General features: G+C 33.7%; 1 protein-coding gene across 1 annotated transcript in view; it reads left to right on the top strand.

The window, feature by feature from the left end:
* The window catches only part of CDH8 (cadherin 8), a 526,134-nt gene that overhangs the window by 388,827 nt on the left and 115,050 nt on the right, over positions 1 to 22,257 (top strand). Inside the window, 1 exon segment of the mRNA XM_043985317.1 lies at positions 6,848 to 6,969. Within this exon segment, the coding sequence (XP_043841252.1) occupies positions 6,848 to 6,969 (122 nt within the window).

Here is a 22,257-nt window from a genome sequence, read left to right as displayed (position 1 = left end):
AATGTTCATAGGGGAATATCAGTTCATTCTTACAGCCAAAGAATGCTTGAGTTTGGGGGGCAGGTGGGGGGAAAAAGGAACAAAAAAAAGATGATCTTGTGCATTCCATGATGTACAGACATCAGATGAGTTATTCTAATCTGCTTGTATCTCTTTGCTTAATCCAAGAATGAAGTCAAAGGACCTCAGTTCTCTTCCTGACAAACACATTATTAGCTGAGTAACACTGTAAATGCCATTTCTTTTCTCTGAAGCTGGATCTTCATATTAATTAAATTTAGTATTACATGACACTTAAAGTACCAAATTGTTTAACCATTTTAGGATAAAGACAATTTGGATACATGGAAAAGAGGAAGGTCCTGCTGCTAGAAAACAACATAAATACAACATGTAAGAAATAAGGCACTCGAAGGTGATAGTGTCAGGAAATAAGCTGCCACTAGACTAATGGGACCAAGGGCTACATTAAGAGGACAATAGCTCCAAGGAGCAGAGAGCTAATAGCCCCATTGTGCTTTGCCCTTGTCAGACCTCATCTGTACTATTGTGTTCAGTTCTGAGAAAACTTTTAGAATGGAATTGATAAGCTAAAGAGTCTCCAGAGGACATGAAGGCAACCAGGAGAGTAAAGGGCCTTGATTTCATACCATGTTATGGATCAGTTGGAGGAAATTGAAATATTTAGCCAAGACAAAAGAACAATCTATAGAGTTAGGAGCAAAGGCATGGTAGCTGTCATCAAGTATTTGAAGGCCTGTTATGTGGAGGAAGGATAAAAGTTTCTCTCCCCTCCCCTACTCACCCCAGAGTGCACATCCTAAAGCAGTGCTCCAGATTGCAAAAAAGCAAAGTTAAGGTAAATGTGGAGACAGACATGAGACCATCTTACAAATGTGCATTGTGCAAAAGTAAAATGGGCTAACTCAAAAGATGGTGGATCTCTCTCCTTGGAAATCTTAAACCAGAAACCAAATGACCCCTTTTGGGATATGTTATAGTTTGGACTCCTTTGTATATAGGTCAAAGTAGATGACCTTTCATATTCCTCTCAGATCTCAAATTATGTGATTCTATGACTTGGTTATTTTATCTACTAAATATCTAAAGAAAGTACTAAAAACATACTATTTTTATGTATCACGGAGATTTCAGAAACCATTTCCCTACTTCTGTGGGTTTACTATTATTACCCATTCTGTAGGTATGTTTTCCACATGGCAAGAACTATGAATGAAAATCATAGCAAGATTAAATTTTGCTTTTTTATTGACTATACATCCTTATAGTCCCAGAGTACAAAATACAGTAGATTAGAATGAAGAATACAGAACACCCAGTAGTGAATAATTATGCAGAGGATACCAATTAAGTAAACTCCATTCTAAAAGGAATAGGTATAACAGAAACAAGTCACATTTTTTTAGTTTTATACCCTCAATTTCTTTTGTTTATTTTTCAATTAACAAAAATTTCTTTCCTTCCCAAATAATTCATATAAGGAAAGTTTTAAAAATGCTTGTAATCAAACAAAACACCACCACTCTGTGAACTAGACAGGATAAATAATTTTCTTTTTTTTAGAGCAGAGGACAATGCTATCTAGACAAAGTAGCTTTCTCAAGGTTTCAGAAAAAGTAAAAAAAAAACCAAGCTGAGACCCCAAACTAGGTCCCATTACTCCAACCAAAAGGTTTGATCATACATTCATTGAAGATGTAACCAAGAGCAGAAAGGTTGAAACCTAGGTACCCAAACAATGTTTGTGTGTTAGCTTATTTGATTCAGATTCATGAGTCTTATTGTCATGTGGAGAACAAAAACAACAGCAATGACAAAAACAAACAAACTTTGGAAGAATGAAAAATCTCAAGAAACTTTGGAATCTTCCTGGCTTAAATAGGTTTGGATGCAAGTCAATTCAATTCAATAAATGTTTATTAAATACCTACTGTGTACCAGGCACTGTGAGAAGATGAAGTTCATTAATGTAACTGCTTCTGGTGGAATAATCAATAAATAATATATATATATATGTGTATATATATATATTAGGAAAAATAATTATTTAGGGCAAGAGATAGAATGATAAAAAAAGGTTAGTATGTTGGTCAGTTAACAAGCATTTTTCAATTGTTCCTGGCACTGGGCTAAACTCTGAGGATACAGAAAAAAGCAACATAGTGACTACCCTCAAGAGCTTACATTCTAATGAGGGAGACAATGACTGCGCATGCAGAAGTGTATACTGTAATCTGCCAGGGGTAGACTCTAGCAGTGGGGAGTTTAAGGGGAGGTGGAAAGGCCTCCTGCAAAAAGTGGGCTCAGACATACAAGGTGAAAGAGAAAATCAGTTAATTCAGAATTTGGGTTAAATTGGAAATGAACCAAACAGCAGAGAAATGTCTGATTCACATTCCTATTGTTTTCTTTGGAGACCAATACCTTCATACTTGAACTTATCTTTCTTCTATAGTACTACAATGCAATACATAATAAAGCTTAGTTTGTTTTTTTGTTTTGTTTTGTTTTGTTCTGGTTTTCCCCTCTTGCTGCTATCTTTCTTAGGTCATAGAATCAGAGTATAGTAATAGGTAAAAGGTCCTCTAGCTGACTATAACAATAATAGCTACTATTTATATAGGGTCTGAAGATATGCAAAGCACTTTACAAAAATCTGATTTTATTCTCATAATAACAACTATGAGGTGGGGTCTATTATTATTTACATTTCACAAATGAAGAAACTGAGGGAAAGACAGCTTCCAAATAGGCTTTCCTAGTGTTCTTCACCCATGGTACTCCATGCCACAGGGCCTTTCATGACTTCGTTCTGGCTATCCCCAATGCCAGGAATGTACTCTCATCATATCCCTAGATTACCTCAAGGCTTAGCTCAAGTGCCACCTCCTAATCTTCAGGTGTTAGTGCTTTCTGTCTAAACTTATTTTATATCATTTTTATATAGCTATACATGTGCATATGTACATCTCTGATTGGAGTTGTCTTGAAGGCAGGGAAGGCTTCACTTTTGTCTGTTGACTCTAGACATAAAGTCTAGAACAAACTAGTTGCTTATTAAATGCTTATTGATTGATTAATAGGCATGCTTAAATGATAAAAGTACTAGTTGTCCCATTAAGTTGAAAACATGTAGTCATAGAATCTTAAACCTGGGCAACCTAACCCAACTTCTCACTCTAATGTATGAATAGATACTTGTGATATCCAGCTTCCATTCAAATTTATGTTGAACGGGAGCTGACTATGTTATAATGCAATCCATTCCATTTGGGGGAAGCTCTCATTTTATCTTGAGGACCTTTATCATTTCATATCATTTTGCAGCCATTTCTTCTTCCCATCCATACAACTTAGCCAACTCATTAACAATATGTTTAAATGTTATGAACTAATTACCAGGTATGTAGAAAGGGGAGTGGTCCCCCTTGAAACTTTATTGCCTTCATGGCTATATCTTAAAGGAGAGAAGGTATAGTGAGAAGAGCAATAAATTATATGTTAATAAATCTTTAGTCTTTGTTCTGGGACCAACTTCAGTTCTACTATCAGTAAAGTGAGAGGTTTAGGGTTCATATAAGGTGTGAATGAAAATATGGCTAGGGTAGCTAGCCAGATTGGATATGAAACATAGTCTGGTCTCTTGGTCTGTGACCTGCTACATATGGTAGACCAGTTGAGTTTGTGCTTATTCACCAATCAAGACATTTCAGTCCAGATTGGGAGATCTGAACCTGAAATGCCTAAATCCACTTGGGAATGATTAGGGGATTATAAAAATAATCCAGTCATAACACCTAAAAAAGTTCTACACTAGGGTGGTAGCAACAGAAATGGAAAGTATATTATGATTGACTCTATGATAATAAAAATAGATAGCATTTTATATATCATTTTAAAATGAACAAAACACATTATAACTATCACATCAGTTGATTCTGTGGGGTATAATTGTCCCCACCTAAGTGTCTGAAGCACTGTGTGAACTCAGATGTTCTTAACCTTCTCCAGTGTTTTATCTACTGTACCTTTAAAAAAATTATAATTAGGAATAAGGTGTTCAGACTATAACAAGCCAAAGGAGTAGTTTGATCTTGGCGAAAATCATTGTGCAACTAATAAAAATAAGACAGGTTAAGAGGCTAAACCATTTTAGTGCTTTCAGTTTGGAGTATATCAAGTTTCAATATTTAACACCTTCATGATGCCTTTCCTGATCTCTCCCCATAGACATATTTTTTTTATTCCTCTGATATCTTGAAATAAATTTCTTCCTCTCTTAGGCACTTATCATGCTTTATTTTCTAATATAGTTATTTGAGTTCCAGGCATCACTCTGGCTGGACTAGGAGCCCCTTGATATCAGAGATCATGTCTTATTAATCTTTATATGACCTTCAGCAACATAGTACAGTTTTTATGCATCTGGTAAGGACTTGTCAAATACATATAGATTGAGTAAATGTTGAATATATTGGCAGGGAAAGGAGATATGTTGTAGGGAGTTAAAGATAGATTTCAGGGGACTAAAAAAGGTTTGTAGGCTGATAACAGGCATTCTTTAAAATGCACTAATTAATTTATTTTTCAAAAGACATATGAAGGGGCAGCTAGTGGTACAGTTGTTAGGACATCAGCTCTGGAGGCAGGAAGACCTGATTTCAAATTCTGTCTCTGACACTTACTGGCTATGTGACCCCAAGCAATTCACTTACCCCTGATTGCTTAAAAAAAAAAAAACAAAAAAAAACTATATGTGGTATAATAATTATGGCAACAAACTCAATAATTTTGAAATTGAAGGGAGAAGCAGAGTAAGAAAAGAATATAAGGTGCCAAGAGGCTCAAGTAAAGAAACATTTAAGCTAAGAATGGACTCTACATGGGGCGGCTAGGTGACACAGTGGATAAAGCACTGGCCTTGGATTCAGAAGTACCTGAGTTCAAATCTGGCCTCAGACACTTGACACTTACTAGCTATGTGACCCTGGGAAAGTCACTTAACCCCCATTGCCCCACAAAAAAAAAAAAAAAAGAATGGACTCTACTAATTTGAAGGACATATTTATCAGAAAAGGTGATATTGAAGATAACTTTAAAAATAAGGTCTAAATGGAAATGTGTAGCAATGACATGAAAACCTCAGGTTGAAACATTAAAAGTGGGGCAGCTAGGTGATGCAATGGATGGAGCACCAGCCCTGGATTCAGGAGGCCCTGAGTTCAAATCATGCCTCAGACACTTGACACTTAGTAGCTGTGTGATCCTTGGCAAGTCACTTAACACTAATTGCCTCACACAAAAGAAAGAAACATTAAAAGTAAAGTCTTAGTGTATGATGAATTTAGAAAGAAGAATAAGAGGAGGGTTTTAGAAAGATAGATACGTGAAAATGGGAAGGAGAAAAAAATGAGGTAAGATACTCAGCAAAGTAATTAGGGAAGCAGTATTTGGATGTAGGGAGTGGTAATGTTTTAGATTGATAGATATAGAGATATAGATATAAATATAGATATGTATATATGTATACACACACACACATATATATATATATACACATACATACATGGTTTTTGTAATGAGCTAGATTCTATCAACATCATACAGATCAGAATTGTGAAATACATTCCCAAACCAAATATTTCTTCTCACTTTGTTTCCTTATTAATATTCAGTGTTATGAAAATAGAAAGGCAAATAAACAATCAGTCCTCTCCAAAGTATTATGTATAATTTACAAAAGATCACAATATCATTACGCTGTGTTGTGGGATCATAATATATCCTAATATTGACCAATTTATCAATCATCTTAGAAATAGAATTGAAAGAAAATAAGCAAAAATGTATTTTCTATGAAGAGATATGTATAGAGGTCTCAGCTATTCAAATTGCATATGAAAGATCACTACTACTACTACTACTACTATTACTGCTGCTAGCTAATGCTATATAGCACTTACTATGTGCCAGGAACTATATTGAGCACTGTACTTTTGTTATTTCATTTGATCTCCTGGGAGGTTGGTGATATTATTATCCCCATTTTATAGTCGAGGAAACTGAGGAAAACTGAGATGTGACTTGCCCAGGTTCACAAATCCAGTTAGTATCTAAGGCCAGCTTTGAACTATAATCTTCCTGACTCCATGTTTAGCACTCTATCTATGGTACCATCTAATTCAGAAAGTACCTCAGTATGTGATAAATAGTTTTATTAAAGATGATCTGGGTTCATTCCAATTAAGAAGGATGCATGGGGTCAATTTGCCATCATATATTAATTAAATGGCATGCTAAAAAAAATTCCCAATATTGTCTGATTGTACTTTTTCTAAGCTCACCCTTCATCTTGTACAATTCAGTCTAAGCTATCCATTGTCTTTTTTAAATGCTGAACATAATATATGGGCAGTCAGAGCAACTAATAGAGCAAAATGTAATGTGTTCTGCCAAAGATAAACAAAGAAATCAATCCTGGTTGTTTACAGCATCCCTCCTCTTGTGTATAATTCACTTTATCAATAAAACAATGCCTGATACATCAGAGAAAAAAAAATCTTATTTAGTCCAAGAAGGTCTTCATCAAGTAAACATCTCACGCAGATTATTTGATATAAAGATTTATTCTCCTTTTTGGTGATGGAGCACTGGCTTATTTTATTTATTGAATGGTCAGATGCTATGAATTCCTTGACTAAAGTGTTCTATTTTAGAATATCATAGACACATGCATCACCACCATCTTATAAGCCCATTAAATTGTACGTGAAAAGTAAAATAAAGTAAAATACACTCAATGCTTGTTATTTTTTCCTTCCCATAGGGAACCACAGTCAAATATCTCGAGTACCTGTTGCTATTAAAGTGCTGGATGTCAATGACAACGCCCCCGAATTCGCATCCGAATATGAGGCATTTTTATGTGAGAATGGAAAGCCTGGCCAAGTAAATATCTCCATGTTGTTAATCCTGAATGTGTTTTTATACCTCTGTCTCATGATTAATTAACCTAAAGTATAGCCCATGTTTTTAACATATATGTTAGTAAAGCAATTAGTGAATATGTCAAGTAGGTTACAGATATAGAGCTTGTACTTGTCTCATGTGTGGTAGCTCATCCTACTGATGTTAGAGTCAAGATAGTCAAATTGGCTTAAAAATAGAGTATCTAGGTGTTCCATATATCCAAAAGGGAAATAGCATCTTAGAGATATCTTTTGAGAAAAGTCAGGGCTGGGAAATAAAAAAAAATATATGGGTTTGGGGTTAGAGTAGAAAAGCTGTTAGACCTTAAAGGGTAAGAGAGAAAGAGGAAAAACATGAAATTGAGACTTGTCGATTATGTTAGTGCCTAAAGCTACTATACTGAAGAGGGAATTATAAGCCAAAGAAAAATGATTTAAAAGAAGATATGTGAGATAAAATTGTAAGGAAACTCCAAAAATGTAGAGTAGATAAACATAAGATGAACAAAACTTTAGTCACCATATTAGTGTGAGCTATGATGGGGTTTTCTATTCATAGTCATATAGAGTATTGACTTTGATGGAACTCCAATATCCTTGATTGGGGGACTCTGGCTACCAATGTATGTTATTACTCATTAATAAATTTTACCCCATAAAGAGCTCCTCATTACAGCAGAGAGACTAGTTTCTAGAAGGCTTCACCAATAGAGTGAATTCTCTGGCAGATACTACAAAGGCTTTGACTATGGGTCTTTCAATGTACTGCATTTCTGTTGGCCAAGGGATGGGTAGCTAAAGGAGGAGAGATTCATCATTGGTGGTGAATTGCTGGGACACAGAACCTCTTGAAATCATTTATTAAGGTTTGAAAGTGTTGTGATTTGTCTCAGTAGAGGGAGCATCCACACTGAAGTCTAGTAGTAAGAATAAGAATAATAAATTGATAATTATGATAATGATTCATATTTTCAGCTAATAATAGCTGACAGTTATATAGCCTTTTAGGTTTGTGAAATGCTTTTTACATACATTATGTCCATTTTTTGTTTCACAGTAGTATATGTAGAAATGATGCGGGTGGGGGAGGGCAAAATCTTGCTACATGTTAAAATGGAAATAGGCCAATGTTAAGTTCAACAGAAACAAGAATGTAATATAATTTTTACCAAGCTGCCAATGTACTGTATGTTTTTTTTTTTGAAATTTACCGTTTTTCAACTTCCTCATTTATTTCTGGATGGTGACATTTTAATTTAAATAAACAGCAGCTGACAGTATGACACTAGAGTTGTTAATCTAACTATTCTTGTGCCTCATGTGGGTGTTAGGAATTAAACTTACTATTTGCTAAAGCAGGTACCTGACAAGTCAGATTTGTTTTTTTCTTCAAAGAAAGTAATACTCTAGCTTTATGCCATCGTTTAACCATTGAAAAAAGATCAATGTTTTGACCTTCTAGGAAAAAAAAAAAAGGTGTATGTGGGGGGGGAATCCTACACAACTATCACAGCATTTGATATATCTACAGTTATATTAATTATAATAGCTTATTTATTTTATAAAATAATTTATTTTAAATACCAAATTTGAAGCAGTATGATTGATACTTTAAAATACAAACAGATACATGATGTTTCCCTCAAAATTATTACTCAGGGAGGCCATAAACTTCAAGGATGCTACAAGACATGGTCAGAAAATGTTTGAGAACTCCTAGGAATTACCTTCATAGCCTGTGTCACATCATCATCTGACTCTAACATAATAGGATGAATTCTATGTAAACAAAAGGAGGCAATGAGGGATGGTGCAAAACCTATTGTACTGAAGGTGAAAATCTGCCTCTATTTGTACCAAGGCACAAACTAATCATATCACTTTAAATACATTATTTCATTTCTCTGGACGTCATTTTCCCTATCTAGAAAATGAGGGCTTTGGCATAAACAGGGGTTCTTTACATTCCTTATGTCTTGTACCCCTTTGGTAGTCTGGTGATGCCTTTGGATCCCTTCTCCAAATAATTTTGAGTTCACAAAATAACATGCTCAAGGTTAGAAAGTAAACCAATTATATTGAAATGCAATAATAATAACAGTAACGATAACAATAATAATAATCGGCATTATCATCATCAAGTCCACAGACTCTAGGTTAAGAACTCCTGGAGCAGAGGGCATTTAATGTTCCTTCCAGCATTAAACTCAATTATTTTTAAGTACCTGATATCAAAGAAAGAAAAATTGACCTCACGTACTTTTAATATAAACCCAGTATTATAGGTTAGCTAGATTGGAATTTCCTGGTGATCATTTTAACATTTTGATTTCCAATTTATTTTAGTAGCACTATGTTTTGTTACACATTAGTCTGAAACTTTAATGGGAACATATCTCACTGATGAAAATTATTGCTTCACTAAGGCAGATCACAATCTAGCCATGTCTTCTTATTCTTTTTTTTTTCTTTTTCTTTTTTTTTTCAGGGCAGTGAGGGTTAAGTGACTTGCCCAGGATCACACAACTAGTAATTGTCAAGTGTCTGAGGCCGGATTTGAACTCAGGTCCTCCTGAATCCAGGGCCAGTGCTTTATCCATTGTGCCACCTAGCTGCCCCTCCATGTCTTCTTATTCTTTGTGGTTCTTATTCATAGCTTTCAATGACCATCCCATAGAGGATTCACCCAATGTGCTAATAGACCTTTTCGAGAGTAGTGCACATTTTGTGGATGCTCAAATTATGCTTGGCTACCTATTTTCCCTTCCTCTAAACTGTATAAAACATCCACCTTCTTTTCTAATAATTATTTTTTATGATCACACATCCACTTCACATCATCCTTTGGGGCACATAAAATCTTCATTCTCCAGACTGTCATTCTACATGATTTGTAGCCACATGACAACTAGTGGAGAATAGTAGTGTAAAAAATGCATTCTTTGGAATCTTAGGATAGTTGCAAGCACTGCAAAATTTGCCAAATGTGATCCAGCCTTCTTTCTTCCTATTCAGTTGTACATCTGGGTCACTGTCTATTTTTAAGCTTGTCCAAGTTACTTGTATTGATTCACTAAGTGGATTCTCCTTTGAGCTATTATCATAATTTAGTAAATATGCATTCTTCATCTACTTCTCCCTCCCTTAATGTTAGTCATTAAGTGAATATCTTTCAAATGACTGGGTATCTTGATGAGGATTCCTTTTAATATTTTGGGAATCGATGCAGTCAGCATAATATCAACTGGAGAATTTAGGATTAGAGACTCTTTGAGTTAAAAGGCTCATCTGAGGCTCTCCTGCCCTGCACATGGATAGGAATCCTCTTTACAATGTAACCAACAAGTTTTCCTCCAGCCTTGCTTGAGGATTTCTAGAGAGAGGGAAATCATCACTGCCTAAAGCAGCCTATTTAATTTCCTGAGAGTTCTAATTGAGAAGAATTATTTTCCTAACATCAGAACTAAATTTTACTCTTTGAAATTTGCCCTATGTGGCAAAGGGAGACAAATCCAATTCCTCTAAACTGGTAGTCCTTAAAATACTTGAAGATTATTATCATACATCTCTTAAATTGTCAATTATCTAAGAAAACGATTCACAATTCTTTTAGCCACTGTCCATTTGAGAGGATTTTGTGGTGCTCCACTAGCCTGGGGATGTTTCTTGTAACACTTTCTACTTTTTCAATGCCTATCCTAAATGGTAGTATACAGACCTGAAAGTAATACTCCAAATATGACCTTACTAGGACAAAGGAAAGTCGTATTATCTTCTACCATTATTGACCTCTATGCCTCTCTTAGTGAAACACAGAGTTTCATTAGCCTTCTTAATCTATCCCTGTTTCATGCCTTAGTTGATTTTTTTTCTATATCTGTCATTCTCACTCATCCTCATCTAGTTGTAACACCATAAGCAAATCTCAACCTCTCTAAGCCTCAACACTCCAACAGTAAAATGAACATTATAAATCTTTTGGTATCTTGTGGTACTTAATCTATTTATAGTGAGGATCATTTGAAATAAGGCATGTAAAGTATACTTCAAACATCACAATCATATGTAAACCAATAATATCATCATCAAAACGAAAACCAAATTATTATTTTGATCATCAGAAGATGCCTGTCATATCATCTTTCACAGAATCCTATGTGATCTCAATGTATGTTTAGAAAGAAATCTTGTTGGAGAAGAGCTTTTAATGTTATATTTTGCCCTGCTTATTGAAACTTTTTCATTAAATAACTAACCATAAACTAAGGAAGAATAAAAACTTTCTATACATTTCATTCAACTTTATGGAACAGTGAAAATATAATTTCTCAGAATGAATTTCTGGTCACTTGATTCCTATTCTCTCTTCATTTCTCTGTCAAGGATATACTACATTTGTGCATAACACATTAATAACATGTTGTTATCAAAAAGTAGGCTTACCTGTTAAAAGATGCAAGGGCTTTTCCCACTTACATTTTTTGGGGGAAACTATCGTCTTTGTTATTTTATGATTTAAAATTTGAGATATCTCTTGAAATTGATGAATGGTTATCTCTAAAACTGTGGTTTCCTAGACAGATTTTCACTGTATTCATTCTGTTATGTCCAGTATCATTATTTGGATTCCCTTCATTGATTGATGGTGATACTTCCTCAAATAGCACATCAGTCACTGAGGATAATTTTTTAATTATACTGTCATCAAAAATAAGAGAAAATTGCTACAAATGGCAGATCTGTTCCATTTCTCATTTTTTTATTTTCCTCTTTCCAATTTTATATTTCAGGAGACGATCATTTTAAGGTAGTATCATGCCAAGCATTCAAAGACACATTTTCCATTCACACATATGCATATATGTATATATACATATACACATATACATTTACATATATATATGTATGTGTGCATATATAGCTATATCCATATATCTATATATCCACACACTATATGATTTATTTTCTTTTTATTTCTCTGTTAGGATATTCTAGATATAGCTATAGGATATTTACAACATGATGTTCTAAAACACTCTATTAGCACTAAATAGTGTGTGTATGTTTGTGTACATATAATATACACACATGCATATATCTATGTTGTATATGTGGGTGTGTTCAGCTTCTCTTGGAAAGATATGTTAGATTTTCTGTATCTGTTAGATACTCAAATTATATAGCATAATCATTGTGGTTAAATGGCATTTACAAAGTACATCTCGTGATCTCCCTAGATGCTACTCCTTCCTCCCACCAGTTATCTGGAATATATTTTGCATAATCTTATATGTGTGTGTGTGTGTGTGTGTGTGATCTACAGATAGATTGTAATTTCCCTGAGTAAAATTGTTAATTTTTTTTTCTTTGTACCCTATAGGCTAGAAGAATGACTGATAATAGGTATTTATAGATTGATTATGTTTGTAATATTTGCTAATATTGAAGGATTTATATATGTATACACAAACACAAATTTATATACACACACATGTATATATGTATATTTATATATACAAACACATGTGTCTCCATGCACTTACATATGTATGTGTATGTATATATGTATATATGTATATATGTATATATGTATATATGTATATATGTATATATGTATATATGTATATGTATATGTATATGTATACACACATATAGTCAGTTCTAGCTATCACAGAGCTTCAGAAAACTTTGTGTTCCAATATTCTTCTAGAATTACCTTGATTTTTTAGTGAATTTAAACCTTTAGCCCTTATGTTCACAATGAATATTTTTTAAAATACATTTTTCAACAGTTTTAATCTGTGTTTTGGATGATGGCGGATGAATACTTCATGAACTATCTATCATAGACAACACTTCATTTATTAAAAAAAAAAGATTCAGAAACACTTTTGTATTGGCATCATGTCCTGAGCCTTTTTTTTTTTTTTCTTTTAACACAGAGAATAATAGATTTTCAAGTTAGAAGAAAATTTTGAGGTCATCTAGTCTAGTCTAATCCCTTTATTTAAAAACAAGGAAACTGCTCCAGGTAATAAGTGAGAGAGCTGGAATTCAAACTAAGTCATCTTTCTCCAGGTCTAGGATTCCACTTTAAGAGGGCACCTTTTATATTTGCTGAACTAAGACTGGATTTGATAAAATTGGCTTTCAAAAGGATCATAGGATTTAGATTTGGAAAGACTTTATAGATAACATAATCCAAAATTGTACAAATAAAGAAAATGCCACCCAAGGAACTATTCAATATCTTTCTCAGAACTACTCGGGTTTTTAATTAAGGGCCTCTCATTCCTAATTCAATGTTCTGCACCCTCTATTCCATGCTTCCTGGTAAGAACTTTTTTTGAGGAACAATAAGTCTTTCAAGAACAAATACTTTTAATTATTGCTGCAATTAGGACAATACTAATTGACTACTTTTGAAAGTATAGTAACTATAAATGGCAACTCAGCATGACAAATCCCTGCTATGATTCTTTTGGAAGCTCCAGCTTCCCAAAATGCACTTGAGAATGTGTATTCCTTTTAAAGTCCTACTCATGCCCTGTGCTGTTGCCATTTGAATTCTGATATTCGAATACATTCTGTGATGTAAGGTCTAAAGGAAAAACATTGGTTCCATATTAAACCATAGTCAAGTCTTATCAGAAGACTGGAGTTCCTTCTGTATGACTAATGTGAAATATGACCAGACTAATAATATGAATTTTATCGATTCGACTTAAGTTCATCTGCATCTTTAAAACTGGGAAACCTTGAAATACTGGTCCAAAAGGCTATTAAATCTTAAAATCATGCAACTAAATCAGACCAGCTAAAGTGTCTCCTCAACCAGAATACAAAAAATAAAATAAAATAAAATAAAATAAAGTCACAAAGCTTCTGTTTATTCATTGGCACTAATGAGACTTGTAATGCTTTCCCAATGGACTCTAGTAAAGCTCAAGTGAGATAAGGGATATAAAGCACTTTGCATACTTTAAAACCTTAACATAAATGTCAGAGATTACTTCTCTTATTATCAAAGATATACATCCTGGGATAAGTGAAACCTATAGAGCGGTAGGTGGCCTAGCTGATGGAACACATGGCCTGGAATCAGGAAGACCTCAATTCAAATGTGACCTCAGATACTCAGTCACTTAGTAGTTATGAGAATCTAAATAAGGGACTTAAGGTCTATTTAGTTCAATTTTTCCAAATGTAAAATGAGATTAATAATAGCACTGCATTCCCAGGGTTGTTATGAGATCATATGAGGTAATATTTGTAATATACTTAACACAGTGGCTGGCAGATAGTAGGTGCTCAATAAATGATTGTAGATTCCAATAGGGACTATTGAAAAACCATCTTGAATTCTTAAAACCATATGAATATTTTCTTCTCAAAATTTTTACGGGTCTGCTTATGTTACAAATATATTTCAGGGGCGGCTAGGTGGCATGGTGGATAAAAGCACTGGTCCTGGATTCAGAAGGACCTGAGTTCAAATTTGTCCTCAGACACTCGGCACTTAGTAGCTGTGTGACCCTAGGCAAGTCACTGAACCCTCATTGCCCCACCATGGTGTACTAGAAAGAGTCTTAGATTCGAAATCAAAATTTGGGTTTGAATTATATCTCTGCTATTTATTGAGTATGGCTGTTGACAAAGTCAGGAAAAGGAAATTAACTTTAAGGAATTCTTATTCTTTTTTTTTTTTTTAGTGAGGCAATTGGGGTTAAGTGAATTTCCCAGGGTCACACAGCTAGTAAGTGTCAAGTGTCTGAGGCCCGATTTGAACTCAGGTCCTCCTGACTCCAGGGCTAGTGCTCCATCCACTGTGCCACCTAGCTGCCCCATTCTTATTCATTTTAAAGGTAATAGATTTAAGGTATAACATAGCAAGGATCTTTTTGCTTGGAAAAGAGTACAGCTGGCTAAAATCTACTGGAAGCCAATAAAAAGACCCAGTTTTTGTAAGCCATATGGGAAGAGTTTGTTTAAGTATATTTTAAAAAACATACATCAAAAAAGCTAAACATAGAGATTTATTCTGATTAGTCTTTATATTCCACAGAAGTCAACTTATCTTCAATCACAGAATCATATAGTAAGAAGAGACCATAGGATGTTGTCCATTCCATCCATCCAGATGTCTCCACTCATTTGAATTTCTGCTCATTTAGATTTCTTTTTGTTTAAATGAATGCTAAGTTCTATCCTTAAATGCACTTAAAATATAATTCATCCATATAAATTTCTCTCAACCTTGTAGTAAATATGACATTTTTTCTTTCTTTCTTTTTTAATTCCTGCTCTCTTTGGAGAACCAATACAATTTCTTGACATGGCTGAAGGCTGAAATATATAGGCTCTATAATCCACTGAATTTCAGTACTTCTAGTTCTCATACAAAACCAATTTAACTTTTTGATGAATAAAAGGGGACTGACAACTAATTTCTTTCAAAAACAAATCCTATAGTGTCATACAATTATAGATTTAGGACTAAGAATGATTTTATTTATTTTACCCCAAGTAGTCTTGAAACTATTAATTGGAACCAAAATCCTTATTTCAGTTTTCAAAAATTCTGACTGTAAATGTACATGTATACACATATATTCTTATTATCTATGTTACATATTATTTATATATTATATTTTATAATGGCATATTATTTCCATATTAAATAAAAAAACAACTAACTAAATAAATGACTAGGTGATAATATATTATTTATATATTATTTTAAATAATGTAGCACACAAACATATTCATTATATCCAGCACTATATATATATATACACACACACACACACACACACACACACACACACACATATATATATACATACAGGTATTTTATATACATGTTACATAACATGTGTATATAAACACATATTATCAAACAAAAAGAATGTGCTTTCAATTAGCTAAATATAGAATTAAGACCCACCCTGGAACTGAGTATCAAGCACATCTTGTGTTGATTTCTTCCTGTCTCTGAGATTCAATTTCCCTATCTGTAAAATGAGAGGGTTTAAATCTGTTATATTCCCCACTTTTCCTTAGCAATTCACATGCACTGCCTGATAGATTATTAAATTTAAAGTCCTTCTTTCAAAATGTCCTGAATAAAATAGTTTTTCCCAGCTATTCTTAGTCTGTTGGAGTGGAACAGAAATGAAGAGGAGGAGGATGATTTGGGTTGATATTATATTGTTTAGATTTTCTAGGAAATTTGTGTAAATCACCTCATCAATTAATAATAACATGAGAAACACATGAAACAAATATTCATATTCATATTTTACAAAGGAGGAAATCGAAATTCAATCCAGTTTTAGTATGCCTAACAAAGACATAGTAAGAGTCATTAGCAGGATTCAAACTGACCTATATTTTCCCACTACATCAGGCTGATTCAATCTAAGGTGAGAGAGAAATGGAGATATCCCAACAAAGGTAATCTGCCACAAATGATATGTGACACTTATACCCCAATCTGAGATTCAAACTTCAAGTCTAGTGGAGGCTGAATGAGACAGGTAGAATCCAGGGGTAGAGTAGGGAATATATGTGATAGATGTTGAGAATTCACCACTTTTCTCTTTAACATCTAACTCAGAGGCAGTGTGAATAGTGAATTAACATTAGAATCAGGAAGACCTGTGTTCAAATCCTTTCTCTGACATATACTGACAATTCCTGGACACATCACTTGTCCATGTTCCACTAACTCTCTTCAACCAATTGCAGAGCTGGTGCCAATCTCCATTAGTCTGCCATATTTCTGATACTCCTGCTGGCCACATAACCTCCCCTCCTCAAAAAAAAGACAGAAAAGTCTAAATATAGCTCTTTACTATTTCATTAACATCATGAGATTTTTGGTATAAGTATTTTCTTCACCAAGAGTATCCATCCTCTATGCCTTAGTGAATGCTTATTATTACCAGATTAAGAAGAAAAAAATCAACTAGGTTGTAAAAGTCTCAGCTAGGCTTATATATGACTGACATCTAGTTATTTCACTTCTGTAACTGTATAAGAAGGCTTTTTACATCAATAAGACCCCTCGGAACTTGGTAAAGGAATATAAAATTTAAGTAGAAACATACCCTTGCTGCATATTGACAGCCAAAATGAACATTATCTGTTTTGTACTTTTATTTTGATAAATATTTCCCAATTATTTTTTAATCTAGTTCAGTCTGTACTCCAGTGTTTTGCAGGCTGTGTGTGGCTGCCAGCTGAGTGTGATATCTCTATATTGTCTTTAAAACACAAGTCCATCTCCACATCATGATGAGGCCCAAGCAAAGTGGATTTCACATTACTGTGATGAGATTTCTTAGTTTAGAGATTAGACCTGAACTTTTATGGCTTAGTATTTACCAAAGTATCTTCTTTCATTCAAGTTTCACTGCCTATATTTTAATAAGATTTTTCTTGAAGACATTTACCATAGTTTACTTCCTGGGGAAAAAAAAAACAAAACAAACATGCACTGCATTTTGGGATTATTGGAAAGATCACATAGGAGTTTGGATTCAGGTGATTCCTCCCCATTAGGACAGTTTAGCCTCTGGTAAGGTAATTTAGGCTATAGAATCTTTTCCTCTTATTGTTCTTATTTTTAAAATTAACAAGCATTTCTATTCTCTCTTTCCCACATATCCTAGGGCCATTCTCTGCCTTGGGGTAAATAAATAGATGGATGGATGGATGATAGGTACAAAGGTAGATAGATAGATAGATAGACAGATAGATAGATAGATAGATAGATAGATAGATAGATAGATAGATAGATAGATAGGTAGATAGATAGATAGATATTGATATGTATTTGTACTGGGTGGCACAATGGAGAGAGCAAAGAAAACCAGTGTAAAAACATACAACTCACTCTCATGGCCAGCCATTTATTGTTAAGGGTCTAGCTAGGTTATTTACCACTTCTGCTCCCTCACTTTCTATATTGGAGTGTTTTTGTCTTTTGATATTATAAAATTAAGCTTCAAAAACTAACTCATGAATATCTTCAAATTGTGGCATCTTATAGTCAAATATGGTAAAGAATATTTGGGTTAATATTATACAGATCAAAATTTCTTTTAAAATTGTGCTCTTTTTCCTTTTCTTTTTCTTTGCTAGAAAAAAAAGTACTTATTTTTATGTGCACAGTGCTTGAATAACTCATAATTTAACTTATAAGGTGCATACACAACACTAAACATATGCTTAAGAGAAAGTAATGTTACAGTCTTCCTTTTGCCACATGTCAGAGTAGAAGTGTCTGGTATTCACCTGTTCCCAAGGATGCACACTTAAGAAACAGAAATGCTGAACATTGAAATTTCAGAACCAAGTGTGACACATCAATTACAGAAAAGCTAGAGGGAACAAATCTCATATACAAAGAGTTTGGGAAAGGGAACACAACTTAAAAAGTAAAGAAATTGAAATTCTATCTCCGTGTCCAGGAAAGACAAAAAGTTCATAAGAAAAACAGCAAAAGTAGTCCAACCTGAGGCAAAGCAAGGGTGGGTGTTAGACATTTAGGTTCCATAGGTCTTTTGATAATAAATTTAAAATAATAAAATAAAATTAGGACCCTTTACAACACTCATGAAAACAATAAATATGGGAAATTTAATTTTAACTTCCCTGCCAGAAGGCATCTTTCAAGATCAATTTGCATATACAAAGGAAGGAAAGGATTGATTTAGAAACAGAGATTAAATTGATGGCCTAACCAAATGAGAAAAATACTGTTTCCATTACATTTTTCATGGAATGAAGACGTGGTGCATTAGTATCTCATATAAAACAAAACTTGGGGAAACTACACATAAAACAAAGTTTGCATTACCAGCAGAATTTGGATTTCAAGAGTATTGTTTATTAGTTTTAACTGTTGCTAATATTTTTAATCAGCAAATTTATATATTCATGTCAATAGAGGTATGTCCATGTATGTGTGTACACATATCATATAGAGATATAACCATAGGTGATTTCTAAATTTTTCTCTATCTAAATCTATATATCTGAAAGGCATTGTGGTACCATTAATCAATAATTGGCCACAGAATCAGAATGACTAAGGATTAATCCCTGACATATATTGAATGCATGATCTTCAGAAAGTGATTTATTCTTTTACTGTTGTAGTCAAATCCAAGATTGTTAATTCTTCAACAGTTGCCCATCCTTACTGTTAGAGGTAATTTTCTTGGAACAATTACCAAACTACATTTGTAGTTCTTAAATATTTGAACTGAATTAACAATTAGGGTTCCATTTTCCAAGTGTTCTATTGAGTTTTCTAATATCGATGAAATCTCAGGTCTGCCCCTCCTAAAGATAGATAGATAGATGATAGATAGATAGGTAGATGGAGATATATATATATATATATATATATATTTGCACTAGTTGGTACAATGGAGAAAGCAATGGGCTTGTTGTTAGGAAGAACTTAATTCAAATATAGTCAGATACTTAATAGACATGTGATTCTGGGGAAATCACTTAACAGCACTAGCTCATCATCTGTTGGGGGAAGCAACGGCAGCTACCTCCAAAAATTGTTGTGAAGATAAAAAAAATAATATTTCAAAATCAATTTACAAATCTTAAAGTGCTATGTAAATGTTATCTTCATGATTATCATCATTGTTACCTACTATATGTATATTTAAATATACCTAGTATAATTCTTAGAGCCTCAATGCTTTAGTAATTTGTAATTTAATATGTATGAGTTCTGCCTATAAGAATGAAGATCACAACCCCTCCATAACTTTACATGGCCTTTGAAAATTGCTGTGTCCCTAAAATTCTTCACTCTGGTAATGAACCACTTTCAACTTAGTTGTATTGTTCCTTGGACAATAGATGACAAGTCTCCAGGATTGTACATTGTTAGATATTGCATTTTATTGACAATGAATTTGAGAACATAGGGTCACCTTCATGTTCTTATGAAGCATCAGAATTATATGTGAATATATTCTGAATACATATATATACATATACATGTACATACACATACATATATGTTTATGCATATATGATCTCTGCCTATCTGATATCTGTCTATCTACCTATCATCTATTGATGTGTGCATATATATTCTGTTGTTGTTTAGTTATTTCAGTTGCCGCCTACTCTTTGTGACTCCCCCCCATTTGGGGTTTTCTTGGTCATTTGCGATTTCCTTCTTCAGGTCATTTTACAGATGAGGAAATGGGGACGAAGAAGATTAAATGACTTGCTCAGGGTTAAACACCTAGTATCTGAGACTGATTTGAACTCAAGCCTTCTTGATTCCAGGCTTTGCACTCTGTTCACTTTACCACCTACATGCCCTACATATATATGGATATGTATAGCTACAGATATATAATATGCATACATTTGTATCTACATTTACATATGGGTATATACATTTATATCCAAATGCACACATATTTCCCAGAAGTCTTAGTGCACATTTCAGTTTTAATAGCTTAAAATTGCACTAAGACTTTTGAAACACTGGAGTACTATCTGCCTATCAGTCTATCTTAATCCAGAATATTATGGTTTGGATATATGAATATATGAATATGAACATATGTAGATACAAGTTTATAGGACATTAAAGTTATTAAAGCCATATATGTACATATAAGTACAAATGTGTAAGCTTTAAGCTCTTAAAGCTTAAAATTGCATTTTGGAGATATCTATTTCTAAATGTATCCATCCTTTTTTTTTTTTTTAAACAAGAGTATTCAGTAGTATTATAACAGTAAAAGTATTTTTCTAGGGCTGTGAATCACATAATTCCACAATCTCCACCCCCACACCAGAAAACCAAACAAACACAATTCTAGGTTTGATAAAAAAAAAATGTACATGGTAGAAATAAGCCGACTACATACTGCTGCCATTAATGACTTGTGTCTGGGAAATGGTGACATCTAATACTTATACAATTGGTAAAAGTGAAGGTCAATTTCTTTCTTTCTTTCTTTCTTTCTTTCTTTCTTTCTTTCTTTCTTTCTTTCTTTCTTTCTTTCTTTCTTTTTTTTTTTGGTAAGGCCATTGGGGTTAAGTGACATGCCCAGGGTCACACAGCTAGGTGTCTGAGGTCGGATTTGAACTCAGGTCCTCCTGAATCCTGGGCTGGTGCTCTATTCACTGTGCCACCTAGCTGCCCCAATTTATTTATTTTTAACAAAAATGACATGTAACAGATAAATAGGCTGAGTTTTGAAATGCCACTCACAAAATAATACATAAATCAGAGAAACTCCCATCCATTTTGAATGGCCCCACTGTAAAAGAATTTTTTAAATAACATTGATAAGAACCCACACATGACAAGAAAGCATTGATAGGCTATGATTTCCATAAGGGGATTAGCTATCCACATGAATGAGATCATGGATTTTTGAAGTGTATATTCATCAACATATTTGAAGTAGAGCTGGTTATCCTGAGCGACCAGAAAGTCAATTCATCAACAGACTAGGACACAGGATTGTCAGCAAGGGGGAAGATCTTCATTTCAGATCATACTTAATGTGGTAGAAGAAGCAAGTTCCCTTCCTTATTCTACTCTCTTTTCCACTGTCCCTGAATTCTTCATTCTTACCTAGGAAGAATTAATCACTATGAGAGAAACAATCACATTAGAACCATTAATAATTATTTATGCAGCCCCCAAATACATTGAGTGAACTATTTATGAGGGTTCCTTTTCCAAGTGTTCTATTTTGGGACATGATATAACTGAGATTGACAAGTTTAAAACTGATGATGTGACAGAAAGTTTTAGAAAACTATTGATGGATAACATTGCCAGATGTATACCCTTTGCTTTTATTTTAAATTTAGAACACCAAAATACAAAATTTAGTAAATTGGGGATTAAAGTGTGTTTGTGTGTGTTTGCAGAAAAGATATATTCACAATTCTATTCTTCGGTTAGTGCCTTTAAGGAAATAACATTGTTTCTAGGTTTGGGTAACTTTTTCTGTGGTATTTACCTAAAAATATAAACCAGATTATTCTCTCTACTGTGCTAGAGTTTGCAAATTGATAGAATACCTTAAAGATGCTGTTGGGTATCTTTTGACTCTTGTTTTACACAGTTTAGTAAAAGAACTTGGATCTTGGGGGTAGCTAGATGGTGTAGTGGATAAAGCACCAGCCCTGGATTCATTAGGACCTGATTTCAAGTCTGGCCTCAGATACTCAACACTTACTAGCTGTATGACCC

Source organism: Dromiciops gliroides, chromosome 2 (assembly GCF_019393635.1).
Source record: "Dromiciops gliroides isolate mDroGli1 chromosome 2, mDroGli1.pri, whole genome shotgun sequence".
NCBI classification, from domain to species: domain Eukaryota; kingdom Metazoa; phylum Chordata; class Mammalia; order Microbiotheria; family Microbiotheriidae; genus Dromiciops; species Dromiciops gliroides.
Note: the sequence above shows the minus strand (reverse complement) of the source record. Positions and strands in the feature narration are given on the sequence as shown.